At 41.5% G+C, this 18,038-nt stretch overlaps 1 protein-coding gene across 1 annotated transcript; it reads right to left on the reverse strand.

Moving 5' to 3' along the window:
* Positions 1–12,986: 12,986 nt before the first annotated feature.
* Positions 12,987–16,844, reverse strand: LOC134601612 (ubiquitin carboxyl-terminal hydrolase 38-like). The gene is made up of 4 exons (XM_063446133.1): positions 16,660–16,844; positions 15,915–16,008; positions 15,340–15,446; positions 12,987–13,914 (listed from the first exon to the last, which is right to left on the reverse strand). Exons 1-4 carry the CDS (start codon positions 16,695–16,697, stop codon positions 12,987–12,989), a joined length of 1,167 nt encoding a protein of 388 aa, XP_063302203.1. The 5' UTR covers positions 16,698–16,844.
* Positions 16,845–18,038: the final 1,194 nt, after the last annotated feature.

Below are 18,038 nucleotides of genomic sequence, written 5' to 3' on the forward strand. Positions count from 1 at the left end.
GAGCGGCAGGAACGAAGTGTCGATCCCCAGGAGTCTGTTTGGGTGCCAAATGCTGAAACTTCATGATCTCAGAAAGCAATGGAGAGTGAATCCTGAGATTCGTGTTCGCGATGATATTCCCCTTAGGAACTATGGATGACAGAAGTGGTTCAGTTATAGTGGATGGTTCATATTGACGAGACAAAGCATCGGCTTTAGAGTTCTTAGAACCAGGTCTATACGTAAGTACATAATTAAAGTGAGTGAGGAACAAAGCCCAGCGAGCCTGCCTGGCGGACAAGCGCTTAGCCTCCCCAATATAAGACAAGTTCTTATGATCCGTTAGGATAGTAACAGGGTGTAGTGTCCCTTCCAGTAAATGTCTCCACTCCTTTAAAGCCTTAATGACCGCTAACAGTTCCCTCTCCCCGATGTCATATCTGCTCTCAGGCCCAGAAATTTTTTTAGAGAAGAAACCACAAGGGTGTAACGGTTTATCCACCCCTAACCTTTGAGACAGAACAGCCCCAACTCCTGTCTCAGAAGCATCGACCTCGAGCAGGAAAGGCAGAGTCGTATCAGAATGAACTAGAATGGGAGCTGAGGCAAAAAGTTCCTTGAGAGTCTTAAAAGCACCAAGAGCTTCCTCAGACCAGAATTTAGTATCAGCCCCTTGTTTCGTCATATTGGTAATAGGCGCAATGATAGAGGAGTAACCCTTAATGAAGCGCCTATAGTAGTTGGAAAAACCAATAAACCTTTGGATAGCCTTGAGTCCTTTGGGCAAAGGCCAGTCTAAAATAGATTGGAGTTTACCAGGATCCATTTTAAAACCTTCCCCAGAAATCACGTACCCAAGAAAGTCTACCTGAGACTGATCAAAACTGCACTTCTCCAATTTGCAGTATAGACCATGTTGCAGAAGTTTGTGTAACACCTTTCTGACCTGTCTATGGTGAGTCTCAATCTCCTTAGAGTGTATTAGTATGTCGTCCAGGTAAACAATAACACAATCATGCTGAAACTCCCTAAGTACCTCATTAATCAACTCTTGAAATACTGCAGGAGCATTGCATAGTCCAAATGGCATAACAGTGTACTCGTAATGGCCATACCGGGTATTAAATGCCGTCATCCACTCGTGACCTTGCTGGATTCTCACCAAATTCTAAGCCCCTCTGAGATCTAACTTGGTGAAGATTTTGGAGCCCTTAAGACGATCAAATAACTCTGTAATCAGTGGGATGGGATAGGCATTTCTGACAGTTATTTTATTTAAGCCTCGGTAATCGATACAAGGTCTCAGCGTGCCATCTTTCTTTTTAATGAAAAAGAACCCCGCCCCGGCCGGAGAAGAAGACCTCCTGATGAATCCCTTTTCTAAATTCTCCTGAATATACTCCTCTAGAACCGAGTTCTCCTGAACAGACAAAGGATATACATGGCCCCTCGGAGGCATAGTCCCGGGTAGAAGCTTAATTTTACAGTCAAATGACCTGTGTGGCGGCAAAGAATCGGCATTCTTCTTGTCAAACACTGCCCTTAAGTCTAGGTAAAGGTCTGGTATTTGTCTTTCTGTGGACTGAGTAGGATTCTCCTGTATGTTAATATTAGCTAATGGAGAAACCTTGCACAAACACCGATCCTGGCAGCCCTGGCCCCACGAGAGTATCTCCCCTAACTCCCAATCAATAATAGGGTTATGTTCCCTCAACCATGGGTACCCCAGAACTATGGGAACGGAAGGAGACGAAATGAGCAGAAGAGATAATTTCTCCACGTGTAGGATGCCAACATTTAACTCAATGGGTATGGTTTCACGAAAGATAACAGGGTCTAGTAGTGGTCTACCATCTATGGCCTCAACGGCCAAGGGTGTCTCCCTTAGCTGGGATGGGAAATTGTTTTTACTGGCAAAGGCTTGGTCGATAAAATTCTCAGCAGCACCGGAATCTATCAAAGCCATAGCCCTTACTACTTCCCTCCCGCAAGTTAAGGAAACTGGTAGCAGAAGCCTGTGATCTTTATACTTAGGATTAGAGGACAAAATAGAAACACCCAAGGCCTGTCCTCTAGAGAGACTTAGGTGCGAGCGTTTCCCGGGCGGTTAGAACAGTTTGAGAGTAAATGACCCTTAGCTCCACAATACATACACAAACCCTCTCTTCTCCTGTACTGTCTTTCCTCCTCAGAGAGGCGGGTATACCCTATCTGCATAGGTTCAGGAGGCAAAGATACCGTGGAGTCAGGACTTGGAAAAGCGGGGGCTAACCTAATAGAAGGTCTCCATTTCTTCTCTCGAGTGTTCTGTCTCTCTCTTAAACGTTCATCTATACGAGAGATGAACGAAATTAAATCCTCTAAATTCTCAGGGAGTTCTCTGGTAGCAACCTCATCAAGGATTACTTCAGATAAGCCATTCAAAAATACATCCATATACGCCTGCTCATTCCACTTGACCTCTGACGCCAGAGACCTGAACTCTAGTGCATAATCCACCAGTGTTCGGTTCTCCTGTCTCAGACGCAACAGTAGTCTGGCTGCATTAACCTTTCTACCTGGAGGGTCAAATGTTCTTCTAAAAGCAGCTACAAAGGCGTTATAGTTATAAACTAATGGGTTCTCGTTCTCCCATAATGGGTTGGCCCATCTCAGAGCTTTCTCAATAAGTAGGGTGATAATAAATCCTACCTTTGCCCTATCTGTAGGATAAGAGCGAGGCTGCAATTCAAAATGGATACTAATTTGGTTTAAGAAACCACGACACTTCTCAGGAGCCCCACCATAGCGTACTGGGGGGGTAATGTGAGAAGAAGCACCCACTGTGGCTACCTCTAGACCTGAACCGGCAGGAGAAACAGGGGTATTACGTATCTCCTCTGGTGGGTTATTGGCACGAGATAATAGAGCCTGTAGCGCAAGCGCCATCTGATCCATTCTGTGATCCATGGCTTCAAACCTAGGATCCGGAGAGGCAAGCTGACTGTTTGTACTCGCAGGATCCATTGGCCCTGTCGTAATGTCAGGATCGGGACAGGGATCCAACACGCAGAGTACAAACAGTAGCCAGATACGTATACCGGACCTTAGAATGGCCGGACTAACGTAAGTAGCACCGTATAGAATGGTCAAAGACAAGCCGAGGTCGAGGGTAACAGAAGACAGGTAAGCGAGAGACAAGCCGAATCAAGGGTAACAGAGATAAGCAGAGTAAGGTAAACAAGCCGGGTCAAAACCAAAAGGAATAATAGAATACACAAGCACTGAGTGACTAGAACAAGCTAGAACCACGACAGGGCAATGAGCTAATGAAAGAAGCTCTGTTAAATACCCTGTTCAGAGCAGTAACCACGCCTCCGAGGCGTCTTGATTGGTCCTGCAGTAATTGACTGACAGGTCGTTCCGGGGGAGTGTCCTGATGACTACTTCCTGCCTAGATGCTGTAAAAGGCAGTCACTCCCTCGCGGCCGGCCTAGCATGACCGGATAGACCGCGGGGAAGGGAGCCATCAGACTGTCTGGATGGAGGAACAGCTAAGTCTCTACCTCTTTCGGAGGTAGAGACCACAGGTACCCTGACACCTTTTTACTGATGTTATGTCTCTTGTTGTGCCGTTTAGATATTACTTCTTGTGTCATCTTGGATGTAGTTGCCAAAAATTTCCTAATGGATGGTTTATTGGTTTGTGGATCAAACGTGGACTTGGATTTAATATATATATATACATACATACACACACACATGCATAAATTGATTAAATAGAGGTGAAGCGGGAGTATTGAACAAGAACTATACAAGACATCAAGATGTGTCTATCCAGCATTTCCCAATTGGTGTTGGAACACAATTTTGTTTCCTCCAAAATGTTTAAAACTAAAATGGCCGCGGGCGGCGAGGGAGCAGTGGGCAGTGATCTCCCTGCTCAGCTCCCTCAACTGCACAGCAGTGATGCTGGAGCCGGAATATGATGTCACTCCGGCGCCAGCATCACTAAGAGGCGCATGAGGGATCTGAGCAGGGAGATCACTGCTCCTTTTGCCGCCCGCACGCCACCTGCCCAGCACCCCCACTGGACCCCAGGGACCGCACATTCATCCTAGCAGCCCCACTGGACCAATTGGACTATGAGACTCCATACCAGCACTCCCAAAGATAGGGGGGCTGGGTGGAGTAAAATTTTAAAAAATAAATAAATTGTATGTGTGTCTGTTAGGGAATTTTTATGTGTTTGTGTGTCTGTCAAAAGTATATGTGTATTTGTCAGAGTGTATACCCTGTTCCAAATTATTATGCAAATTATATTTTTCTCATTTACCTAAATAATTTATGTAAATAAGTCAGCATACTTTTCATGTTATCAACTATTAAGAGTACAATTCAAATTTTATTGAACAAACTTCCTAATGATAACAGTATTTGTTTTAAACATAAAAAACTTACAATGCACTGTTCCAAATTATTACGCACAGTAAGTTTCAAAACACTTTATAGGTTTTAAAGAACTGAAAATTGTCATTTGTTGTGTTTGCAGCATATTTACTGTAATCAAAAGCTATTTCAATCAAACTTATAACAACATTTTAACTTTTTAAACATTTTAACAGGTCACGTTACATTTTAACATAGGACCCCTTATTTGATAGCAGTCTCAAAAGTCTTGCATCCATTGAACTTGTGAGTTTTTGGACAGTTTTTGCTTGAATTTGTTTGCAAGATGTCAGAATAGCCTCCCAGAGCTGCTGTTTTGATGTAAACTGCCTCCCACCCTCATAGATCTTTTGCTTGAGGATGCTCCAAAGGTTCTCAATAGGATTGAGGTCAGGGAAGGATGGAGGCCACACCATGACTTTCTCTCCTTTTATCCCCAATAGCAGCCATTGATGCAGATGTATTCTTTGCAGCATGAGATGGTGCATTGTCATGCATGAAGATGATTTTATTACGGAAAGCATATTTCTTCCTTCTGTACCAGACCACCAAGAAAGTGGTCAGTCTGAAACTCCACATACTTTGCAGAGGTCACCTTTACACCTTCGGGGACCCTAAAGGGCTGCCCCTTTAGGGTCCCCGAAGGTGTAAAGGTGACCTCTGCAAAGTATGTGGAGTTTCAGACTGACCACTTTCTTGGTGGTCTGGTACAGAAGGAAGAAATATGCTTTCCGTAATAAAAAGTCTACCTGAGACTGATCAAAACTGCACTTCTCCAATTTGCAGTATAGACCATGTTGCAGAAGTTTGTGTAACACCTTTCTGACCTGTCTATGGTGAGTCTCAATCTCCTTAGAGTGTATTAGTATGTCGTCCAGGTAAACAATAACACAATCATGCTGAAACTCCCTAAGTACCTCATTAATCAACTCTTGAAATACTGCAGGAGCATTGCATAGTCCAAATGGCATAACAGTGTACTCGTAATGGCCATACCGGGTATTAAATGCCGTCATCCACTCGTGACCTTGCTGGATTCTCACCAAATTGTAAGCCCCTCTGAGATCTAACTTGGTGAAGATTTTGGAGCCCTTAAGACGATCAAATAACTCTGTAATCAGTGGGATGGGATAGGCATTTCTGACAGTTATTTTATTTAAGCCTCGGTAATCGATACAAGGTCTCAGCGTGCCATCTTTCTTTTTAATGAAAAAGAACCCCGCCCCGGCCGGAGAAGAAGACCTCCTGATGAATCCCTTTTCTAAATTCTCCTGAATATACTCCTCTAGAACCGAGTTCTCCTGAACAGACAAAGGATATACATGGCCCCTCGGAGGCATAGTCCCGGGTAGAAGCTTAATTTTACAGTCAAATGACCTGTGTGGCAGCAAAGAATCGGCATTCTTCTTGTCAAACACTGCCCTTAAGTCTAGGTAAAGGTCTGGTATTTGTCTTTCTGTGGACTGAGTAGGATTCTCCTGTATGTTAATATTAGCTAATGGAGAAACCTTGCACAAACACCGATCCTGGCAGCCCTGGCCCCACGAGAGTATCTCCCCTAACTCCCAATCAATAATAGGGTTATGTTCCCTCAACCATGGGTACCCCAGAACTATGGGAACGGAAGGAGACGAAATGAGCAGAAGAGATAATTTCTCCACGTGTAGGATGCCAACATTTAACTCAATGGGTATGGTTTCACGAAAGATAACAGGGTCTAGTGGTGGTCTACCATCTATGGCCTCAACGGCCAAGGGTGTCTCCCTTAGCTGGGATGGGAAATTGTTTTTACTGGCAAAGGCTTGGTCGATAAAATTCTCAGCAGCACCGGAATCTATCAAAGCCATAGCCCTTACTACTTCCCTCCCGCAAGTTAAGGAAACTGGTAGCAGAAGCCTGTGATCTTTATACTTAGGATTAGAGGACAAAATAGAAACACCCAAGGCCTGTCCTCTAGAGAGACTTAGGTGCGAGCGTTTCCCGGGCGGTTAGAACAGTTTGAGAGTAAATGACCCTTAGCTCCACAATACATACACAAACCCTCTCTTCTCCTGTACTGTCTTTCCTCCTCAGAGAGGCGGGTATACCCTATCTGCATATGTTCAGGAGGCAAAGATACCGTGGAGTCAGGACTTGGAAAAGCGGGGGCTAACCTAATAGAAGGTCTCCATTTCTTCTCTCGAGTGTTCTGTCTCTCTCTTAAACGTTCATCTATACGAGAGATGAACGAAATTAAATCCTCTAAATTCTCAGGGAGTTCTCTGGTAGCAACCTCATCAAGGATTACTTCAGATAAGCCATTCAAAAATACATCCATATACGCCTGCTCATTCCACTTGACCTCTGACGCCAGAGACCTGAACTCTAGTGCATAATCCACCAGTGTTCGGTTCTCCTGTCTCAGACGCAACAGTAGTCTGGCTGCATTAACCTTTCTACCTGGAGGGTCAAATGTTCTTCTAAAAGCAGCTACAAAGGCGTTATAGTTATAAACTAATGGGTTCTCGTTCTCCCATAATGGGTTGGCCCATCTCAGAGCTTTCTCAATAAGTAGGGTGATAATAAATCCTACCTTTGCCCTATCTGTAGGATAAGAGCGAGGCTGCAATTCAAAATGGATACTAATTTGGTTTAAGAAACCACGACACTTCTCAGGAGCCCCACCATAGCGTACTGGGGGGGTAATGTGAGAAGAAGCACCCACTGTGGCTACCTCTAGACCTGAACCGGCAGGAGAAACAGGGGTATTACGTATCTCCTCTGGTGGGTTATTGGCACGAGATAATAGAGCCTGTAGCGCAAGCGCCATCTGATCCATTCTGTGATCCATGGCTTCAAACCTAGGATCCGGAGAGGCAAGCTGACTGTTTGTACTCGCAGGATCCATTGGCCCTGTCGTAATGTCAGGATCAGGACAGGGATCCAACACGCAGAGTACAAACAGTAGCCAGATACGTATACCGGACCTTAGAATGGCCGGGTTAACGTAAGTAGCACCGTATAGAATGGTCAAAGACAAGCCGAGGTCGAGGGTAACAGAAGACAGGTAAGCGAGAGACAAGCCGAATCAAGGGTAACAGAGATAAGCAGAGTAAGGTAAACAAGCCGGGTCAAAACCAAAAGGAATAATAGAATACACAAGCACTGAGTGACTAGAACAAGCTAGAACCACGACAGGGCAATGAGCTAATGAAAGAAGCTCTGTTAAATACCCTGTTCAGAGCAGTAACCACGCCTCCGAGGCGTCTTGATTGGTCCTGCAGTAATTGACTGACAGGTCGTTCCGGGGGAGTGTCCTGATGACTACTTCCTGCCTAGATGCTGTAAAAGGCAGTCACTCCCTCGCGGCCGGCCTAGCATGACCGGATAGACCGCGGGGAAGGGAGCCATCAGACCGTCTGGATGGAGGAACAGCTAAGTCTCTACCTCTTTCGGAGGTAGAGACCACAGGTACCCTGACACCTTTTTACTGATGTTATGTCTCTTGTTGTGCCGTTTAGATATTACTTCTTGTGTCATCTTGGATGTAGTTGCCAAAAATTTCCTAATGGATGGTTTATTGGTTTGTGGATCAAACGTGGACTTGGATTTAATATATATATATACATACATACACACACACATGCATAAATTGATTAAATAGAGGTGAAGCGGGAGTATTGAACAAGAACTATACAAGACATCAAGATGTGTCTATCCAGCATTTCCCAATTGGTGTTGGAACACAATTTTGTTTCCTCCAAAATGTTTAAAACTAAAATGGCCGCGGGCGGCGAGGGAGCAGTGGGCAGTGATCTCCCTGCTCAGCTCCCTCAACTGCACAGCAGTGATGCTGGAGCCGGAATATGATGTCACTCCGGCGCCAGCATCACTAAGAGGCGCATGAGGGATCTGAGCAGGGAGATCACTGCTCCTTTTGCCGCCCGCACGCCACCTGCCCAGCACCCCCACTGGACCCCAGGGACCGCACATTCATCCTAGCAGCCCCACTGGACCAATTGGACTATGAGACTCCATACCAGCACTCCCAAAGATAGGGGGGCTGGGTGGAGTAAAATTTTAAAAAATAAATAAATTGTATGTGTGTCTGTTAGGGAATTTTTATGTGTTTGTGTGTCTGTCAAAAGTATATGTGTATTTGTCAGAGTGTATACCCTGTTCCAAATTATTATGCAAATTATATTTTTCTCATTTACCTAAATAATTTATGTAAATAAGTCAGCATACTTTTCATGTTATCAACTATTAAGAGTACAATTCAAATTTTATTGAACAAACTTCCTAATGATAACAGTATTTGTTTTAAACATAAAAAACTTACAATGCACTGTTCCAAATTATTACGCACAGTAAGTTTCAAAACACTTTATAGGTTTTAAAGAACTGAAAATTGTCATTTGTTGTGTTTGCAGCATATTTACTGTAATCAAAAGCTATTTCAATCAAACTTATAACAACATTTTAACTTTTTAAACATTTTAACAGGTCACGTTACATTTTAACATAGGACCCCTTATTTGATAGCAGTCTCAAAAGTCTTGCATCCATTGAACTTGTGAGTTTTTGGACAGTTTCTGCTTGAATTTGTTTGCAAGATGTCAGAATAGCCTCCCAGAGCTGCTGTTTTGATGTAAACTGCCTCCCACCCTCATAGATCTTTTGCTTGAGGATGCTCCAAAGGTTCTCAATAGGATTGAGGTCAGGGAAGGATGGAGGCCACACCATGACTTTCTCTCCTTTTATCCCCAATAGCAGCCATTGATGCAGATGTATTCTTTGCAGCATGAGATGGTGCATTGTCATGCATGAAGATGATTTTATTACGGAAAGCATATTTCTTCCTTCTGTACCAGACCACCAAGAAAGTGATCAGTCTGAAACTCCACATACTTTGCAGAGGTCACCTTTACACCTTCAGGGACCCTAAAGGGGCCGACCAGCTCTCTTCCCATGATTCCGGCCCAAAACATGACTCCACCACCGCCTTGCTGATGTCGCAGCCTTGTTGGAACAGGGTGGCCGTCCACCAACCATCCACTACTCCATCCATCTGGACCATCCAGGGTTGCACGGCACTCATCAGTGAACAGGACTGTTTGAAAATTAGTCTTCATGTATTTTTCTGCCCAATGCAGCCGTTTCTGCTTGTGAGCATTGGTTAATGGTGGCCGAATAGAAGTTTTATGCACAGTTGCAAGACTCTCCACCTTGATGTCCGTGCGACTCCAAAGGCACCAGCAGCTTCAAATATCTGTTTGCTGCTATGTAATGGTATTTTAGCAGCTGCTCTCTTGATCCGATGCATGGATCTGGCAGAAATCTTCCTCAATGGGCCTTTATCTGCACGAACCCGTCTGTGCTCTGAATTAGCCACAAATCTCTTAACAGTGCGATGATCACGCTTAAGTTTTCGTGGAATATCAAATGTTTTCATACCTCGTCCAAGGCATTGAACTATTTCACTCTTTTCGGTAGCAGAGAGATCCTTTTTCTTCCCCATATTGCATGAAAATGGTGTTCTGCTTAATAATGTGGAACACCCTCTAGTAGTTTTTCCTTAAATTGGGCTCACCTGGCAATCTAATTATCCCAGGTGTTCGAGATTTTTTTCAGTGATCGAAAGAGCCCTGAGACACAATGCTATCCATGAGTTAAACTGAAAAACAAAATATTTAACCCCTTAACACCGCAGCCAAATGTACAAGTTGTGAACGAAACAAAATGTAAACAAAACCTGGCATTTGCGCTATATGTCTGTCAAACTGTAATTCACCTCTTTCATATTAAATGCACCCCCCCTTATTATATATCATTTCATTCAGGGGAAACAGGGCTTTCATTTAATTTCAAATATTTAGCTATGAAACATAATTTAATATGAAAAACATGGGAGAAAATAAGATTTTTTTTTTATTTTTTTAGTTCTACATGACATTTTAACTGTCAATGTCATAATACTGTTTGCTTTTACTGCAATAAAATACACATATTTGTATTCAGCAAAGTCTCACGTGTAAAACAGTACCCCCTATGTACAGGTTTTATGGTGTTTTGGGAAGTTACAGGGTCAAATATAGCGTGTTACATTTGAAATTGAAATTCGTCAGATTGGTTACGTTGCCTTTGAGACTGTATAGTAGCCCAGGAAATAAATTTACACCCATAATGGCATACCATTTGCAGTAGTAGACGACCCAAGGTATTGCAAATGGGGTATGTCCAGTCTTTTTTAGTAGCCATTTGGTCACAAACACTGGCCAAAGTTAGCGTTAGTATTTGTTTGTGTGTGAAAAATGCAAAAAACGCCAATTTTGGCCAGTGTTTGTGACTAAGTGGCTACTAAAAAAGACTGGACATACCCCATTTGCAATACCTTGGGTTGTCTACTATTGCAAATAGTATGCCATCATAGGGGTAATTTTCATTCTTGGGCTACCATAGGGTCATAAAGGCAACGTAAGCAATCTGGCGAATTTTAATGTGAAAAAAATGAAACATTTTTTTTTACACTTTTAACATTATTTAATTTGATTTCCAGCCAGCAGGGGGACCAACTGTCATTACAGCTGGTCCCCCTGCTGGCAATGCCTGAGCCAGCTATACCGGCCATGTGATTGTGAGGTCCTCGCAAGGACCTCACTCTCACATGACCGGGAGGGACCGGAGGAGGAAGATCTGCCGCGGGGGGGCTCCCTGGGAGTCCCCCCAACCGCGATCGCCGGCGCGGGACCACCGGCGACCGGGTAAGTTAAAAAAAAACGGCGGGCGTATATTTACGTCCTGCGGCGTTTAGAGCCGCTTTTAAAAGGACGTAAATATGCGCTCGCCGGACTTAAAGGGTTAATCTTTGTGACACTTAAATAGAATTTGCATAATAATTTGGAACAGGGTGTATATCCCTGTGTAGAACAATCTCCGTTTCTAGACACCCAGGTGTACTAAAAATGTAAAGTATCAATGGGAATATTTTTCTCATATATTTTTCTCATTGGAGTGCTACAAATTGTGCCACACACATATTTAACAAATATATATATTTTTTGTTTTTTTTATAAACCTGTGTTGTGTTTCCAATTGTTTGATATCTACAACAGCAGAGAATTTGTGTGTATTTTTTGATCAAAAGAACAAAAGGTTAAACATTATAGACAATTTTACACTTTGCTCATATTTACCAAGGGTGCCAATATTAGCGGAGAGCACTGTATGCACAATCACACACTCACAAATACACACAATTACATATATAGACACACTAATATGCAAATACGCACGCTATTACACGGATACACATACACACACTCACAGATATACAGAAACATTTACACATGCTTACAGATACTCACAGTTACACATGTATACACTTATACACATATACACACAACATTTCTGGGGGCTATAGCACAGGTCAGCCCCCCACCTCTTAATTGGCTGATTAATTAGCAGATCTTTTAGATTTAAATGCATGGGAGGACTTTATGTCATACAACACAGGTCCCGGGGATCCAGGGAAGAGGGTAAACCATTGCAAAGCAGTTTGCTCCATTAATAGGGATTAGGGCCAGTGTACTCTGGTCTTCATTACCACTACAACAGGCTATCCTGGTTATGAAGATTGAAAAACGTTAAATGTCTGTTTTTTTATCACTTTTTTTTCTATGCACAAAATAGGAAAATACACCAGACAATATTTATTTTTTTGACAATCAAAATTTTTATTGAAGACCAAGCTACTAAGACAATAATATACATTGAAAATAATTATATAATAAGAGACAAATCAGTGTCTACAACACACAATCCAATGCAAGTGCTCTCAGAGTAGTTACAGATATTTTGAGCTACCTATCATACATAGAGATCTTAGGTGAAATAAACAAAACAATGCATGCATTTAAGTGAATGTCTCATGATGTAGGGGCAGATAACACATGGAGTAGACCTAATCTAAGCAAACTGAGTGGTGCCCATGCCACGTGTGAGAACTAATCTCCTATTCGTATTACTCCCTTCCCATTTCTCCTTTTTCTTCTCTCTCCTCTTACAAACTTTATTTTTATTATGTGTATAACTACATTTTTCCCGTTCTTGTCTTTTGATCCACAACATGTGGCACGTAAATACCATCAAATAGTCTTCAGTGTTGTATTGTGACATTCTGATCTATAACTGAGATACATTATACAAAATCTCATGGTATTGTGTTTTAACTTATCCAACAACTTAAGCAGAGTAGTCTTCCTATTCCTCTCCATCACCACATCAGTTGTAATGATAAGGTACCTGAGTGCAACACCTTGGTTCTTTGTGGAGCTAGAATGGAGATCTAATTTGTCTCCTGTTGACATTTCTTTTCAGTATGTGATACTGTTATTTTGTTAAGTAAAATGGGGACAAGGGTAGAGGAGAGGTTAAAAAAACAAAAAACACCCCCATATCCCTGGTTCCTCCGCTCGGCTTAAGCATCTTCAAATAATGTTTATTTCTGATGATAACATCCCTAAACTCTGTTTCATCTGGAAAATTCCAGTCTAACCAGACTCCACTTGTTTAACCTTGCTCAATGGCTTTTATTTCCCTCAGCTCAGCTTTTTATAAAATAATATATATACAGAGTCTTCTGGAGACCGCAGGCTGGTATTTAACACATGACGCTGAGATGTAAAGGTAACCCTGCTGTCATTTAAGAAAAGCCATTGTTTGGGATTCTGTGAGGACTCACTACCAGAGGTGGGCATTTCTCCTCCAGCTGCCTGAAGTAAGGAAACATTGGAGGAGCTCTTCACAGGTTTTACAGACCTTAAACTGATGTCCCTTGCATAGCAGTAATAATGGCCACTTTCAGGAGTTGCTCCCGAATGCACCACAACAGAATTTAAAGCATAAGGCACTCGTCGTTGGGTAGAGCGCCGATCTTCTATGCCAACTGATGCCTGCTCATTAGCTTTATTTTCACCAGCACCAGAAAGATCAGTGTCCAGAGAGGTAGATCTTTCCACGGGCAGCCTCAGTATTTGTGGAATAGATACTGGATTGAATATCTTCCGCTTCACCTGGTTCTCTGGATCATAAGAAAACCTCAGTAGGTTTAGAATGAGGTATTCTGGCTCCTCCATAATTTGCACGGTCTTCTCTGCTTTCTGGAGGGAAGCACAGTTTCCACACTGATAGCAGTTGTCTCCATCGAGAATTTCTGGTGCGAGGAAATGGCTGAACATGTCGTTGACAGAAAATGTTTTCTGGTGTTCTTTTTTGCCAGTATCAATTAATGATGGTGGGAATCCCAGTGAAAGATCTGTAAAAGCCTCCGTCTTCTGGGAAATGTTTTTACATGTTTGGCAGCAGATATTAGTTTGCAGCTTTCCCTCAAACATGTGTTGTATTATAGTTTTTTCATCTTTCCCCCAGCTTGTGCTTTGTGAAGACTCTTGAGGAGGAACTTCTGTAACCAGAGCATTGGCGGCAGTCTCTGAAGACAAAAACTGTATTCTCTCTTCCTCATGCAAGCTAACATAAAAAGTAAAAGAATACATTTATTTAACATGAATCATACCAAGCAATAAGCATAAAGAACACATTTCTTAAAATAATGTATATTTCATTTGGTTGATGCATTTCCAGCCAGAGGGTATTTTATTACATTTAGCTTGCGGAGGAGGGATGGCAAGTGTAGCAGAGGGCATTTGCCCCCACCAGGCCTCTAGTGTAGAGAGGTTTCTGAGCTGCTCCCTCATAGCACAATACTGTGTAAATTATGTTACTTTGTTCTTTTATTATTATTGTATTCAGAGGCGACTCTAGGCTTTCAGAGGCCTTTCACAAAGTTGGAATTAGAGGCCTTACAACATGAGTCAGCAACCTATTTCTGTATGAGGTCTAGATGCCATGTCTATAAATGGATGGGAGGCTGCTTTTATCTGTATAGCTAAAATAAATAGAAGATAATAGTAGTAGATAATAGTAGATTGCTCCCTAATTTGGTATGCTTATTTGGAATTGCCCTGTATGGGAAGGAGGTAAATAGTGGCTGTAGTGTGTATGGGGCAAATAATGGATGTACCTAGGGAGACTTTAAACAGTATTTTGGGAGAGAGGGGTTTCAGTGTGTGATATATGGGATCTTAAATGAATCTTTAAAGTTTATTCTTCCCTCCCTCTTGCTTATTTTGGGCCAGGGAGCGGGAAAGTTGACCTCTGATGGGTCCAATATCAGGTCTGCAACTCAATCTGGCCGTCGCTCTATAATAAATCAGAGCACTGCTTTGGTAACTTACAGAAACTGTCTGATCCACTAAGCAATGTGTCTGCACCTGCCCGAGGGGCAACTTGCAAGCTTCCTAGAGACTCCCCCTCCGACTCACCTTAGGAGGTTACATACCTCTCCTAATTATAGAGCCATCAATGATTGTAGTCCAATTATTGCAGTGTTAGTATAAATCATTAAATATTAATAAAGGAAGTGGAATGTTGAGGGATAATCTACTGATTTGACCTCAAGTTGGACTTATTGTTTGTAGTTACTTCACAGGCCAAATGTAGCCAGCTCTCTCTGTTCTTCACTTGTAAGTTAAAATTTAATAATATACCCGAGCTAATGGACTGCAACTGTAAACTTTTGCCAATCCTGAAATTGAGCCCACGATTAGACATTTAGGGATTTATTTCTCCCTTGCTTTTAATAAACCTCCGCCCTCCATGGTCTGCTTTGAGGAGACAAACAGTTAGACTGCCCTTTTAAGGGCTTTGTGCCTTGTGTAACCTCCTCTCATCCCTGCCCAACTTTATCCTCTATTGTGGGCAGGAAACACTAGCAGGTTTGTTACTCTAGAGACACTTTGCCTTTTATAAAGTAATACCATGTTTAACGTTACAGTATAACCTTATACATTTAGTACTAAGTAAATAATCAGGATATAAGAATTGTTTAATTACCTGTTTAAAAGGAATCGAAGATATTCAGAACTATCTTCCTGGGAGAAAGAACTGAACCACGGTGGACGAGACGCATTGAAAAATGTCAATGGAGTATATGCTTCTCGCTGGTTAGAAATAAGGGAAGATCCAAATGTTACTTTAACAGGGGGAATTGATGGAGATATTCACATGTTAAGAAAAAACTGCATTTTGTCCCATGTGTTTGGTTTCCAACTCTATTGACTCAGTGGAGGAGATTTATCCCAATGCTGTGATGTGAAATGTGCAAAACTGTAAAAGTTAATCAATCACCAATGGGATGTGCCTACTGATTCCACTAGTGACCATGGTGACTGCTTCTTTTTTTAGAACGTTCCAGAACATGGCATCTTGATAAATCTCAGCTTTTGTAATAGTAATATGTATTTCATATTGTTTGCTATGTAACAGGGATTGTGCATATTAATTACTGTATTCTACATTATTTTGTGGAACGTTTCATGTTGTGTTCTGTTGTTTTTCTCTGTTACATGGACAGATAGTTATTTTATGTGCCATGTGCCCCCATTGTTTTTCAGTTAACAAAAGCATACCTTAGAATAAGCCAAGATGTTGAAAAGTTTTTGCAATTTCTTCATCAGTGAATTGCAGCCTTTCAAATTGAGGGATAACACGCGGCTCCTAAAGCTGAAAATCAGATCACGCATTATAGACTTTGCACTAAATCAGGGCTGCCCAACAGGTAGATCCCCAGATGTTGTGGAACTACAACTCCCATGATGCTTAGCATGCCTTTAGAATGCATTTAGAATGACAAAGCATCCTGGTAGCTGTAGTCCTACAACATGTGGGGATCTACCTGTTGCGCATCCCTGCACTAAATGATAACCGATAAAACAAAGGACTTGCATTAAAATGTTTTACTAGAAGAAGACAGAAACAGTTTGAGTGTTATATTAACCCCCACACAAATGCCAGTGTGCTCCTGTTGGATAAACTCCTTTAATTAGTAAAGTAGGTAGCCTGTAGGTTTTCATACACAGCCGAGCACAGGAAACACGATCTGCCAAATGTACAAAATGTCCCTCAGTGTCATAGTGCTGGATACATTGCATCTAATGAGACATCATACTGCTCGGTGTGTGTAAAATATTATAGCAGTCTAAGTGAGGTTCTGTCAGTAACTGCTCACTGAGTGCAGCCTGCAGCCATTTTATCGATGGATTGAAGTATGGTGAGATATAATGCAATGTATGGCCAATGTTCAGCCAATGTATTTATTTTTCACAGATTAGTCGGATTCTCACATTAACACATAAACTCGAAAGGAGAACTTACTCTTTCGCCATGAACAACGATTGTAAAACGCTGTTCATATAACACGTGTTTCCCAGGTTTTTTAGGCCAGTTCTTGTTATTGATTTTCCTGACCGTACGGGGACGTGAGAAACCAAAGCACTGGGTGAAGCTGACTGGGAACTTTGGATATTTTCAGGTTTTATCTCCTCAACAGACTGCTTTGGTAACTCCTAAAGAAGAAGACATTTTTTAAAATACATATTCATATATAAATGTCTGTATTTTCCTTACATTGCAATTCCGTCTTTGTGTTGTGATTTGTAAGATTAAAATGTTTTGGTCCTCAAAATGCCCCCCGTATCACTCTCACCCCCCCCTCCCCCCCCAGATGATAATCGCTATCGGAAATCTGCTATTTGGTGAATTATTCAGGGAAATTATATGAATTCTTTATTACCTCGTTTATGACTCCCTTCTGGTTTTGATCCAACGGTTCAGCGCTTGAGTCTATGGTAGCATTCTGAAAATATTAATAACAATAATGTTTAGTTAACTTTCTATATATTTTTGAGCAATAACAACAGTTTATAGTCATTATTTTTGCATGAAATATTTGGCTACATATACACTGCTCAATGCAAACCGTGTCAAAGATCCTAATATGTAAATACATGCATAATCTGCATTGTTTTTTTTGTTTTGTTTTTTTTATTCTTTATTTTTGTTATGCAAAGAGGTTAACATATTAGCCTGCAGTGCCACAAAAGCAGCAGCATGGATAACAAGGTGTTTAGTGTAACAACATATGATTAAATTGCACATTTTGTTAGGTAAACATGGTCATACTAGTCCTGTTATCAGGTATTAAGGTAAGTAGTGAGTCATGGTTAGAAATTGTGCCGTGACTGGCTATTACAGGTTGTAAAGTTCAAACAAGGAAAAGACCTCTGGCTAACCATAAATTAAGAATAATCTGCATTGTTAAACGAATTATTCTACTGAAAAATAATTGAGATTACTGTTCTCTATTACACTCACTTTATATGAATTCTTTATTACCTCGTTTAAGTTTCCCTTCTCGTTTTGTTCCAACTGTTCAGCACTGAAGTCTATGGTAGCATTCTGAAAATATTCATAATAATAATGTTTAGTTAACTTTCTATATATTTTTGAGCAATAACAACAGTTTATAGTCATTATTTTTGCATGAAATATTTGGCTACATATACACTGCGACCCCTAGCTTAAATAAGCCAGGGGGCACCAAGAAAAGGTTCTCTGGGTCCCATAGAAAATAATAAAAACACCTTTATTATAGGGAATAAGATCCCCCCAAAAAGAAAAGGAAACTTATATATAAAATCTAACACTTCTAATAATAATAACACTTTTATTAATAAAACACGAAAAAGGCGTTT

Source organism: Pelobates fuscus, chromosome 3, assembly GCF_036172605.1.
Source record: "Pelobates fuscus isolate aPelFus1 chromosome 3, aPelFus1.pri, whole genome shotgun sequence".
Classification (NCBI taxonomy): Eukaryota; Metazoa; Chordata; class Amphibia; order Anura; family Pelobatidae; genus Pelobates; species Pelobates fuscus.